Raw genomic sequence first — 13,771 nt, 5'->3', positions numbered from 1 at the left:
AGCTCAAGACCAGCCTGGGCAACATAGTGAGACCTCATCTCTATCAGACATTTAAAAAATTAGCCAGGCATGGGCTGGGCGTGGTGGCTCATGCCTGTAATCCCAGCACTTTGGGAGGCCAAGGTGGGTGGATCATGAGATCAAGAGATCGAGACCATCCTGGCCAACACGGTGAAACCCTGTCTCTACTAAAAATACAAAAACTGGCTGGGCGTGGTGGCACGTGCCTGTAGTCCCAGCTACTCAGGAGGCTGAGGCAGAAGAATCGCTTGAACCTGGGAGGCGGATGTTGCAGTGAGCCGAGATCGCACCACTGCACTCCAGCCTGGTGCAGAGCGAATCTCCATCTCAAAAAAAAAAAAAAAAAAAAAAAAAAAAATTAGCTAGGCATGATGGCATGTGTCTATAGTCCCTGCCACTCTGGAGGCCAAGGCAGGAGGATCACTTGAGCCAAAGAGTTCGAGGTTGCAGTGAGCTATGATCATGCCATAGAGTGATAGAGCAAGACCCTGTCAAGGAACGGGACAGGGATGGGGACAGGGACAGGGAATGGAAGGGGAAGGGGAAAGGACTGCTTGAGGTCAGGAGTTTGAGAACAGCCTGAGCAACACAGCAAGATCCTGTATTTCTCAAAAAAAAAAAAAAAAAAAAAAAAAAAAAAAAAAGTCTTAGCTAGGCATGGTGGTACACACCTATGGACCTAGCTACTTAGAAGGCTGATGTGGGAAGGTCATTTGAGCCCAGAAATTTGAGGCTGCAATGAGCTATTATCATGCCACTGCTCCCTAGTCTGGGCGACAGAATGGGACCATGTCTCTTCAGAAAAAAAAAAAAAGCCAGGCATGTTGGCTCATGCCTGTGATCCCAGCATTTTGCGAGGCCGAGGTGGATGAATTGCTTGAGTCTACGAGTTCAAGGCCAGCCTGGGAAATAGCAAAACTCCCCAAAATACTAAAATGGTGGTGGTGCATGCCTGTGGGGCCCCAGCTGGGGTGGAAAGACGGCTTGAGCACGGAAGGTGAAGGCTGCAGTGAGCCGAGATTACACCACCCCAGCCTGGGTGCCAGAGTGAGACCCTGTCTCCAAAAACAAACAAATGATGTTTTTAGTTTTGGAAAATTTGAAAACATCCTAAGTGCTTATCAACAAGGAATTATTTAAATCAACAGTTCTCAAAATGTGGTTTGCAGACAGGCAGGAGGCCCTAAGATCCATTTTCATAATAATGCTAAGTCACTTTGCTTTTCAGTACTCACATTTGCACTAATGGTGCAAAAGCAACAGTAGTTAAATCTGCTGGTGCCTTAGCAAGAACAAGACAGTGACACAAAACTATACGAGTAGTCACTGTCCATTTATTACTACCAACTCTCACAGTACTGATAATGTGAGTTTCATATAAGAATGCCTTTGGGCCGGGCACAGTGGCTCACACCTGTAATCCTAGCACTTTGGGAGGCTGAGGTGGGCGGATCACCTGAGGTCAGGAGTTCAAGACCAGCCTGGCCATCATGGTGAAACCCTGTCTCTACTAAAAATACAAAAATTAGATGGGCATGGTGGCAGGTGCCTGCAATCCCAGCTATTTGGGAGGCAGAGGCATGAAAATGAACCAGGAGGCGGAGGTTGCAATGAGCCAAGATCACATCATTGCACTCCAGCCTAGGCAACAAAGCGAAACTCCGTCTCGAGAACAAAAAAAAAAAGGAATGACTCTGATGAGGCAATAAACATTACCAGTTTCATTAAATTTCAATCTATTTCCATATTTTTCATAATCTGCACAAAAATCACTTCCACTACTGTACAACAAAACACAATATGTAGGCAATTGTCTGAACTTAAGATTGTTGCTTAAAATTTAAGCTTTCAGTAGAAAAATCAGAATTTTAGAAAGATTTCATCTGCCACTGTAAGCCTGAAAACTTTCTAAAAATCAAAGACGCTTAATGAGTTTAGAGGTAATATTAATGAATTATTGTTTGATACTATATAAGAAAATGTGTCAAGATTTGGAAGATCTGCGTAACTCACTGAACCATTATTTTCCAAATAAGTAGTGTATGATGTTAAAAATCTTACACACGTAAGAGATCTATTCCAGATGCAAGACAACAGACCAATGGATTTTAACATAACAAAGTAGAAAAAAATTCTTGGATATGGTTTCAGATTCCACATTGCAACTAGCCTCTAAGAAACCTAGTGTCTCTTTGAGCATGTGTCCTAGGAAAAAGGGGGGGGAAGAAACCTAGTAGTGTATCAAAGGAGCATATCAACAATTATTTTTAAAGGCTTTTAAAAACTATTCTCCTTTTTCCAACCAAATACCTGTGTGAGGCTGTATTGTCTTCTTATACTTCCGGTGAAACATCTTAACTCCACAGACTGAAGGCAGAAACAGCTATGAAAATCCAGTTGACTTCTAAGATGGCAAAAGTGTGGCCAGGCGCGGTGGCTCATGCCTGTAATCCCAGCACTTTGGGAGGCCGAGGTGGGTGGATCACGAGGTCAGGAGTTCAAGATCAGCCTGGCCAACATGGTGAAACCCCGTCTCTACCAGAAACTACAAAAATTAGCCAGGTGTGGTGGCACACACCTGTGGTTCCAGCTACTTGGGAGGCTGAGGCAGAAGAATCGCTTAAACCCGGGAGGTGGAGGTCCAGCCTGGGCGACAGGGCCGAGACTCCAAAAAACAAAAAACAAAACAAAACAAAAAAACCAGATGGCAAAAATGCTGTTCTTCCCATTATATATTTTTTATTTCAAATAATTATTTTCATTACAAAATGTCACTTATATTAACGTGATAGATTTTCTAAACGAATAATTTTACATTTCTCAAGTTTTTCAGGTGAAATTATATATTCATTTTTAAACGTGAAAAATAAAGTAACATCTTAGCATTATTTACTGTAAAAATATAGTAAATAACAATAGATAAAAATCCACATAAAGCTCTGTACAGTTGCCAATAATTTTTAACTGTAAAGGAATCGTGAGACCAAATACTTGAGTACTGCTGATTTAAATAATATTATACATCCATGCAAGTGACTACTATGCAACTATTAAAAAGTTTTAAAAAAAAAAGCTTAATTGTGTGGTAAAGTTTTCCTAAAATTGATATAAAACCCAGAAACCACTGAGGAAAAGCAGTATTTGCCTACATGAAAATTAAAGACCTCTTAAAAAAAAAAAAAACATAGAATTCCACAGACAATGTTAGAAGACAAATGATTTGGACAACCTGTTTCTGACTTAATACTCCTCCAACTTCCCTGCCTTGGGTGAGTTAGCACTCTAATATAAAATGCTTGGAAATAAACTTGAAAAGATATTCCATAACTTGTTAGCTTGAAAGTAGGGGAAAAAAGATAATCCAAAAGAAAAAAAAATAGAAGAATTGAATAATCTGTCCTTAGATAAAAACCACAAATCATCAATATGAAAATATTTTGAAACTTCAATTTTAAAATGCAAATTGAAAATACTGAAATTGTTTTCCCAAATCAGACTGGGACCGATCTGATTGGCAACAACTTAAAAGACTAATCACAAGAGTTGGCAAGGATATAGAAACCAGGAACTCTCAAACTATTAAGTCTAAGCCAATAAAACAGAATAATTTGGCAGTATCTGTGCAAAGGTTGTTGAAGGGTAATCTTTGTTCTAGATCTGAAATTTTACCCTATAAATATATTCACACAAGGGCCAGGCGCAGTGGCTCACGCTTTTAATCCCAGCACTTTGGGATGCCGAGGCGGGCGGATCACGAGGTCAGGAGATCGAGACCACTGTGAAACCCCGTCTCTACTAAAAATACAAAAAAATTGGCCGGGCGTGGTGGCGGGCGCCTGTAGTCCCAGCTACTCGGAGAGGCTGAGGCAGGAGAATGGCGTGAACCCGGGAGGCGGAGTTTGCAGTGAGCCGAGATCGCGCCACTGCACTCCAGCCTGGGTGACAGAGTGAGACTCCGTCTCAAAAAAAAAAAAAAAAAAAATTCACACAAGTGCACAAGTATGTAAGGATGTAAATTACAGCACTGTGTGTAAAAAGAAAAATCTATACAGCCATTAATGTAAACCTAATAAAATACATGGCTGTATATTAATATAATACAAGACGGCGGTTTAAAACAATGAGGTAAAATCTGCACATACAAACAGAAAAATCAACTGTATAGACATATGTATTAAAAAGTATATATATGTGCATTTAATACTTCTGGAATACAAACCAAATTTAACATTGACTACTCTGGGGAGTGAAGAAAGTAAAATGCAAGAAGTAAATAATGAGAAAACTGCCAAAATTGGAGCCATAAAATACAGTATTTTTCCAAATGATACTTGCTATTTTACACAAAAAGTAGAATTTATAGAGAAACTGAAGTCCCCGGAGACTTCATTTTAAGATTTAAACCCTTTTTTTTTTTTTTAAACTGATAAGGAACCTTAAGAATCCTTTCTTAGACTCCATTCAAGCCTTGAGGGATATACGCCTTGTTTACTTCTCCCCACAATAAAAGCGACACCAAGAACTGGGTTCACAGACAGCTAGAAGATACACAGAGTTTGTTTTATATCACTGAAAAAACGAAAAAAAAAATGTGGGTTTTGGTGCTACTATTAGGTTAAACTATATAAAACTGCCCCTAATGAATTGTTCAACCTAATACATGTGGTACATTGCTTTCCTGAGGAAGGATTTTATCCTTCATAGACTGTTTGACCTCTGGTGTCCCCACTAGCTGACAATCTCCATTGTCTAAAAAACTGATTTGTTCCTCTCTGGAGGATATACTGAACCAAAGGGTCTCCTATGAGAAAACTACATACAGCATATTTGAACTATTTATTTCAGTAGGTCTTCCATGATGAATAAAGGAAACATTTTAAAAAATTAAGATCATAAAAAAATTTTAATAAATGAAACTAAATTATAAATACACTTGTGGACTCTTTTAAGTAAAGAGTGAATGGTCTGCCCTAAAAAAAGTAAATAGAAAAAAAGACAACGAAATGAATTGAAATACTTCAAGAACCTCAGAAGTTAATTCCAATTTACTTTCCTCTAGATTGTTACAATGTTTCTAAACTGTCATTTTCTTCCCACCATCAGCATTCAGTGAACTCAAGTTAATTCTCATATACCCCAGAAAATAAATAAAAACAAACCTACTGGAAAGGAGTGGGAAGAGTTGGGAGAAGCCATATAATGAACTAATACTCAATTTCCTGCTACACTGTTAACTATGAAAACTTAACTAATTTTAATCTGTCCCCTTTTCTAGTCTCTCACTTACAAACCAACCAACCTTCAAACTCCACATTCCCTGGCTCTCGTTTCTCATTCTCAGTCCAACTTCAAGTCACCTGTTCTTACTCTATACATCTGTATATCTCCTATTCACTCTTCAAACTGCCCTAATCTCTTTTTCCATGTTTTATGGAACTACTCTATGGAACCTTACTAAAAAACTTTTTCCTAAGTTAGTAGGGACTTTTTTAAAAGTGTTCAATCCAGTGGATATTTTGACATCTTGCTTCATTTGACCTTTTTAGCACATGTGCTGTAAACCACCCTATCTTAGAATAAACCACCTTCTTGGTTTCCATGACCACCACTGTCTCTTTTTTTTTTGAGATGGAGTTTCGCTCTTGTTGCCCAGGCTGGAGGGCAATGGCGCGATCTCAGTTCACTGCAACCCGCACCTCCTGGGTTCAAGCAATTATCTCACCTCAGCCTCCCGAGCAGCTGGGATTACAGGCGTCTGCCACCACGCCCAGCTATTTTTGTATTTTTAGTAGAGATGGAGTTTCACCATGTTGGCCAGGTTGGTCTCAAACTCCCAACCAGGTGATCCGCCCGCGTTCACCTCCTAAAGTGCTGGGTTTACAGGTGTGAGCCACCACGCTGGGCGACCACCACTGTCTTTGTATGTCCATCCTTCATAGGCATTCTTCTTCAACAAAAGCCCCCTATATGATGCTAGTATCCCAGGTCTTTGTCCTGAGTCAAGTTCACTTCTCCTTAAGGGAACTTATTTACTAATGTGGCTTCCATTACGACCAATACTTTTCAAACTAATCTCTCACATAGTTCCTTTTGAACTCAAGACTCACACATAAAACCGTCTGCTGGTCATGGGTCATCCAAGTGAAAACAGAACCCTCAACCTTAGCATATCTAAAACTAGTTTCATAATCTAACTTCCCTTCAAACTTGCCCCATTCACCATTTACCTTGTGGCCTAACTCAGAAAACCTAGGTGTCAGGAAGCTTACCTGTTCTGTAGGGGATGTTTAATATAGTGTTCTGGGTTAGCAACCTCCTGATTAGATTCAGTTTTCTCCTCTTCTGTAGTCGGGGGATTAGGAGTAGGGGTGGTTTCCTAGTGGAAAAGAATACAAAACATTATTTTAAATGTCTTAACACATCTATGACAGCAATATTCTAACTAAAGCTGATCTGATATGCTGATAATTTTTTTTTTTTGAGATGGAGTCTCTCTCTGTTGCCCAGGCTGGAGTGCAGTCGTGTGATCTTGGCTCACTGCAACCTCCTCCTCCCAGGTTCAAGCAGTTCTCCTGCCTCAGCCTCCTGAGTAGCTGGGATTACAGATGTGTGCCACCACGCCTGGCTAATTTTTGTATTTTTAGTAGACACAGGGTTTCACCACATTGGTCAGGCTGGTCTTGAACTCCTGACCTCGTGATCCACCCACCTTGGCCTCCCAAAGTGCTGGGATTACAGGCGTGAGCCACCACACCCAGCATTGATATTTTTTAAGAAGAAGGAATTAAAGCAGATTGCTTCACAAAACAGACCACAGACCAACCTCTAAAGAACCATTCTCTATTCTCCTATCTCTTCATTAAGAGCAAAGAGCAAAGGGTTTCTCATATTTGAAAATATAACAGTATTTATAGTTATCCTTCCACTTGCACTTTTTTTTTTTTTTTTAAAAATAGCAAGAAGACTGTCACAGACTATGCAACAAAGTTGGGAAAAATCTATCTTTCTTAACATACCATCATATTAAGATACTGCATATGGTACTGAAAGGGGTATCAGGAAGGATAGAGGATGGAAACTAAAGTTTCAAGAGTATAACAACTATATCACTGGGTTGTGGTGCGTCTCTATAATCCTACCTACTCGGGAGATTAATAGGATTAATAGGAGGATTGCTTGAGCCCAGGAGTTTGAGACCAGCCTGGGCAACACGGCAAGACCCTGTCTCAAAAACAAACAAAACAAAACAAAACATTATGATGACCAAAAAGCTTTGTAACGTGATCAAGCCAATGATACGCAGGTCTTACCTTCATGGCATACTGTTGACCCTATGGTAACCTAAAAGTTTGGCAACTTAATATTTTCAATGGACCCTAACAAGATGGACATTGGCTTGAACTTAAATCTTCTTTTAGGCTAGACAAAATTAAGACTGTCATCTAAAAATATCAGAAAGAAAAGGAGTCTGGGGACAGTAATTTAAAATAGGTATTCACCACATTCTTCCATGTAGCTCTTCATACTATCATAAATTGTTGTCAACAAAAGAAGAGAGCCACAGAAAGGCACTAGGACAAAGACTGATACCAAAAAAAGGACAATGCAACAAGTGTTTGGATATCAGACTGAAGCAGCAAAAAATAGAGATCTATGTTAACATAACAAGATATGTAAGTCAAATATTTATTATCTAAAAGAACTCAGAGCAGAAAGGTGGTAAATATTTATTTGAAAGAATATGGGTTTTTTTTTTTTTTTGTATTTTATTTTTCTTAGAGATGGGGTCTCACTCATAGCTCACTGCAGCCTCAATCTCCCTGGCTCAAGCAATCTTCTTGCCTCAGCCTCCAGGGTAACTGGGACTACAGACAGGCACCATGATACCCGGCTAATTCTTTTTTATTTTTAGTAGAGACAAAGTCTCACCATGTTGGCCAGGCTGGTCTCAAACTCCTGAGCTCAAGCGATCCTCTCACCTCAGCCTCCCAAGGGATATGTTTTTTCTTATCAACATACGACATGTACAAGAATTTCTATTAGCCTATAAAGTCACCCAGAATAGAGACCATGTCTTGATTTTACTCAATAATCACAGTACTTAACCCAATAGGAACTTATTAACTTGATTACTTAATTGAATAAGTTTAAATGTTTACATAGAATGATTAAGGCCTGAAAATTGACATACAGTAAGTAATGCCTTAAAACCAAACACTTTTATCAACATTTAATTACCAGTAAATTTAAGTGTTCAAACAGATGATAATTACTGAATGCCATTTCCTATCCCACTAGCTTAAAATTAATGACGGGTTTCCAGGCAGACAGTGGGAGTCTCAATGAAAACAATGAGAGACCGGCAGGCAGGTAGACTTTGGGGGACAGGGTACCAGAGAAAAACTGCTGTAGATGAGAAGTGGGCTCCTCAATATATGTAAAAATCCCTCACAGGTTTTTGGCTAACTCCTAAATTGGCACTTTCAGAGTGTAACTCTGGTTGGCCTAACAGAAGAACAGGTGAGCCAAAACTTGCGACTGCACAGTATTTGTGAAACATAAGCAAAACGGGTGCAGGGACTTATGTCTGTAATCCCAGCACTTTGAGAGGCCAAGGCGAGGGGATTGCTTGAGTCCAGGAGTTTGAAAACAGCCTCAGCACGTGAGACCCAGTGAAGAAAGGGGAAGAAAGAAAAAGAAACAATCCTCTTTCTTTCTCTCAAGTCTTTGGACATATAGGAATTAAAAGCAAGTTATCACTCAGGAAAAACATATTCAGTTCCTAGAATTTTAAAGTGTTATTTTGAATTAAAATAAAAGTCCCACTGTAAATAACTGATACTATAGTCTTCATATCAAGAACACATAATTGGCTGGGCATGGTGGCTCACGCCTGTAATCCCAGCACTTCGGGAGGTCGAGGCAGGTGGATCACCTGAGCTCAGGAGTTCAAGACCAGCCTGGCCGACATGGTGAAACCCCATCTCTACTAAAAATGCAAAAATTAGCTGGCCGTGGTAGCACGCGCCCGTAATCCCAGCTACTGGGGAGGCTAAGGCAAGAGAATTGCTTGAACCCAGGAGGCGGAGATTGCAGTGAGCAGAGAGCGTGCCACTGCACTCCAGCCTGGGCAACAAGAGCAAAACTGTCTCAAAACAAAACAAAACAAAACAAAAAAGGACACATAATTCTGTACTTTCCCAACAACTTAAAAAAGGAGCTACACATTTTTAAATATGTGTATATGTATGAACCAGTAAGTATACTAATTTAAAATCTTTAGTCTTCACTTTTAAACATACTAGATTTTAAAATGAATGATGTGAAATACCATAAAAATTTTTATTGGGCATAGACAGTCATCTTTTCGTATGATCTATAAGGGAACTAAAAAATATTTCAAGAAACAAGTTCTATTTTAAGATATCTAACCTTAATTTTAAGGTTGCTTCCTATAGACACTAAATAGTTTTAAATTTACATTCAGTTTGAAAACAAAACTCTACTGCAAAATCCTACCATATTCCTCTCTCTACTCTCTTAGGCTGGTGTTCTCTCAATAAGCAAATTTAACTGGAAATTACATCCTAAATGACCAATCTCAGGTTCTATTAGGGAATTTAAAAAAAAAAAGGAAAAAAAATAAAATGACCAATATTTCTAGGTTTATAAACTACCTGGACAAAAAAGTAAAGGCTAATTTAGCGTATAGCTAATCTCAAAGTAGTCAAACACATTTTTACCCTAAAATAGGCAATATTCCCTTGAAAAAGCATTGTGTAACAAATTTTAGGTGGGTAGAATAGGGACTAAGAGTGAGGCCATGGGATGGTGCTGTGTTCATCCAGCTAGTAACCAATGTGGCTGAAAGAGAGGGTTCATGAAACCAAAGAGCTAGAATGGTAGGTTGGAGTGAGACTGTTAACGGCCTCAAAGGTCAGGCTAAAAGTGTACCTTTCATCTTGGGGGCAATGAAAGCCATTAACTAGAAGGTCAAAGAGATTAAATACAAATGGCAAGTAAGGGAACAGAAAAAGATAACCAATTTGAGAGCAAAGTATTAAACCTGGTTTAAGATTTGCTGAGTTTATCAGCTTCAAATAAAAATGTTCAGTATTGTAATTTAGCAAACCCAGGACTGAATAAACTGTCATAGCAACAAGAGAAAGTTGAAAGTGAAGAAAAAAAAAGCAAGCAAGGGTGAGAAAAGTCTAACAATTGGCTGCAAAGAATGTCAGATAGCTTTTTACTACATTCTGCAAAAATTAGCACAGGTATAATACTAATCTTACAGGACAATCCTAATATTATAGAGGTAAATATTTCCCAGATCTAGCATCATTCTGTGGTGTTTTCAATAAATCTGACTAAACTTTAGATTTTCCTCATCATGTTCAAGTCTACATTGCTTAAATTCCAAAACCATGATGTGCTTTTCCATAGTTTTGAACATTCAAGATTTCTCGGCCGGGCGCGGTGGCTCACGCTTGTAATCCCAGCACTTTGGGAGGCCGAGGCGGGTGGATCACGAGGTCAGGAGATCGAGACCACAGTGAAACCCCGTCTCTACTAAAAATACAAAAAAAATTAGCCGGGCGTGGTGGCGGGCGCCTGTAGTCCCAGCTACTCGGAGAGGCTGAGGCAGGAGAATGGCGTGAACCCGGGAGGCGGAGCTTGCAGTGAGCCGAGATCGGGCCACTGCACTCCAGCCTGGGTGATAGAGCAAGACTCCGTCTCAAAAAAAAAAAAAAAAAGATTTCTCAGCAACTCTCAACCTAAATATACATATAAACCATTTCTTCTAGAAATAATGATGAGCCTTCCGCCTCAGAACACCCCATTTGTGTCCTCCATTACCTTCATTCAACAAACATCTACTTACTCACAGGACTTCCAAAAAATTTTTTTCCGGGTTAAGACAAATCACCCAACACCTTATTTGAAATATGTAATAATCAGTAGTCCCTCTCGGCACTAATAATGGTTTGAACCAGTAACTCAAAGTATAGTCCACAGACTACTACTGCTGGTCCACAAACTGGTTATGGTTGACAGTGAGGTTAAGTATAGAAATGCAAAGTAAAGACTTTGAAAATCTGTAGCAATTTGACAATTCTGTTATCTGCTGAAACTAATCAAATTCAAGCTTACATTTTGTATGCATGTCTTCATCTTTATCATTTTACAAAAGTATTAGAAATTTAAAAAAAAGAAAAGGCCAGGCATGGTGGCTCATCCCTGTAATCCCAACACCTTGGGAGGCCAAAGCAGGAGGATCTCTGGAGCCCAGGAGGCCAAAAGAGGAGCACTACTTGAGCCCAGGAGTTCTAAAGCTGCAGTGAGCTATGATAGCACCACTGCATTCCAGCCTGGGTGACAGAGTAAGACTCTGTCTCTAAAAAATTAAATTAAATGAAACTTTAAAAACAAACACAAACCAGATTGTCATCAGAATATGAGATGCACTGCTTCTGATCACACCCTCTAGAGCCATGTTCCCCATGTTGGAATCCCAGCTCTGCCATTCACAGCTGTAAAATTCAGAGCAAGTAACTTCTGCGGCCTCAATTTCCTCATCTTAAAATGGACATTGTGACATTTATCTCCTAGGATCACAATGGGGATTAAATGAATTAAAAAATAAAAGCATTTAAACTGATACATGGGAAATGCAAAATAAGGGTTGCTTTTTATAAAGTAGCTAAAAATTTTAAGTGAATGGTTACCTGGCTTGCCATTCTCCAAATATTTATTCAGAGCAAGCTGCATGACCAGACACTATGCTGAGTTGTTTTATATTTTAGAAATAAAAAAAAGTTTTTAATTATATTTATCACTTTCCTCCTTCCTGAATTCTTTGATATGTGTAGATATAGGTATTCCTCCCAGAACAATAATGATTAATGCAATATAAAGTCATTTTAAAGTAAATTCAAGTGAGGAAACCTACTTTTCCTACTTTTAAAGGTACTCCCAGATACCCTATTTCCCCTTTTCTGTACTGAAGGCATCGTATCTTTGGCCTCATGGATGGCTAAAATGTAGCATTGAGCTGCAACTATCTATTACCAAGGAACGGCATAAAGGACATTGAAATCAAGCATCAAAAAAGGCACAAAAAAGGGGGCTAGAGGGAGAAAGACATTCTGTATCAGGCACATTTATTCACATACCATCCATCTTCTGTGCTTCCAAATAATGCTGCAACTGACAGTCTGTATATACCAGGCTCTGACTTCACTACTACAGTTTTCCTCTCATAACAGAAAAAGCAATCCCAGGTTTATCAATCCCTGATGCTCTAGGAGCCATATTGCAAAATGGGTAGCTCAACAACACAGCCTGGATCCACCTCTAACCCCAATTTGATGAGTCCTTTAAGTCTTAAAATGAGTATGATAGGCGAAAACTTTCAGAGTACAATAGGGATTTAAGTGATCTAGGGCAAGTCCTTAAAACCCCTGTAAGGATCAGTTTCTTCCCTTGTAAAAAGTGCCGTGGGGGTTTTCATCAACAATCCAAGAGCTTGGCATTAAAGTGATCAATAACTGTCAGCTACCATGAGCAATCAGTACTTGAGATGACATTAATATAAGAGTTTACAAAGGTAAGATCTGAGTAAATGCGGCATACTAAACTAGACTTCAAACTCTGGAGGAAGTTCAGCCAGTCCTTTAAATTTTAAGATGAGGAAAAAACTTTAAGAACAATAGAAGATAAATTACTAACATTCATATCCCAGTAATATACTGAACAGGGAGTGGTAACCTAAACTACCTAGGATATGCTCTCTAAATTATTGTCCTGGCTCAATAATTTCTATCTATCCTCAGATCCTTACACCAGACCTTCCCCACCTTCATCCCACCCCCAATCATACATACAGTAAGTGGGGATATGAAAAGAGAAAGAACTCATGATTAAGTTAGAAATAACTAACCAATTACTGTTACCACACCTAAATAATTCTGATACCAACACTCTCCCCCTTCCTGATGACACAAAAATAAACGTGTTCGGTCAATGCTACAGCACCAAATAGTGGATAACAACATGATTGGTGACCCATATCCAGTAGCGCTTCCTTATATTCCCCCTTCCTTCACTTTCTGTAGCTGAACTGGAAAACCAGCTGTGTCCATATTAGAAATGTAAATGCTACATATGGCAAAGACAGCTGCAATTATTTCTACAAGGTACTAATACAACGTTCTAGTAAACTGAAGTCACTATATTAAATAAAGGTATCAAATAATGAGCAGAAGGACAGACACAGTAAGAACAGAAAAGGGTGGTGCTTCGTGATTTTGAAAAGCTCACACCTCATCCAAACTATGAGTTTTTACTCGATAGGGAATATTTACTAAGCAGTAACTACCAGGCCATGTGCTACATTATTTTCATACATATTATCTCAACATACTATAAATCATCTCAACATAGTCAATCTTCATAATCCTGTGAAACAACCATTATTCTCTCCACTCTTCAGACAAACCTGAAGTCCTGGAAAAGTAAATATGTCATTTAAATCCAGGACTATCAGGGTTTACGGCTAAGAGCAACACATGTCCTAGTTCTACCTGTTTGTAGTTTCAGTATAATTGTTAATAGAACTCTCATTCACTCCCAAAGGTGGCCAGGACTGAATAATAAATTATATGGTTACAAAGATTCTCTTTCTAGGCAACATAAATCTATAATATATACTGTGCTCTGCTCTACAGCCTCAGGCTCAACACCTTTGCTC

The 13,771-nt window shown here is 39.1% G+C and overlaps 1 protein-coding gene across 11 annotated transcripts in view; it reads right to left on the bottom strand.

Annotated features, from left to right (window-relative positions):
• Positions 1-13,771, bottom strand: part of EIF4E (eukaryotic translation initiation factor 4E) — a 52,039-nt gene that overhangs the window by 16,387 nt on the left and 21,881 nt on the right. For 10 of the 11 annotated variants that reach the window (XM_063610225.1, XM_055296941.2, XM_055296943.2 and 7 more), the window contains one exon: positions 6,291-6,397. Coding sequence is in view for 10 of the 11 variants with exons in the window: in XM_055296941.2 (XP_055152916.1) it covers positions 6,291-6,397 (107 nt within the window). In the remaining variant the exon portion in view is untranslated. Of the gene's footprint in view, positions 1-6,290; positions 6,398-11,459; positions 11,624-13,771 lie in introns of those variants that run through there. The other variant, XM_055296942.2, reaches the window with a different exon arrangement.

The sequence above is a fragment of the Symphalangus syndactylus genome, chromosome 10 (genome assembly GCF_028878055.3).
Source record: "Symphalangus syndactylus isolate Jambi chromosome 10, NHGRI_mSymSyn1-v2.1_pri, whole genome shotgun sequence".
Taxonomy (NCBI): Eukaryota; Metazoa; Chordata; class Mammalia; order Primates; family Hylobatidae; genus Symphalangus; species Symphalangus syndactylus.
Note: the sequence above shows the minus strand (reverse complement) of the source record. Positions and strands in the feature narration are given on the sequence as shown.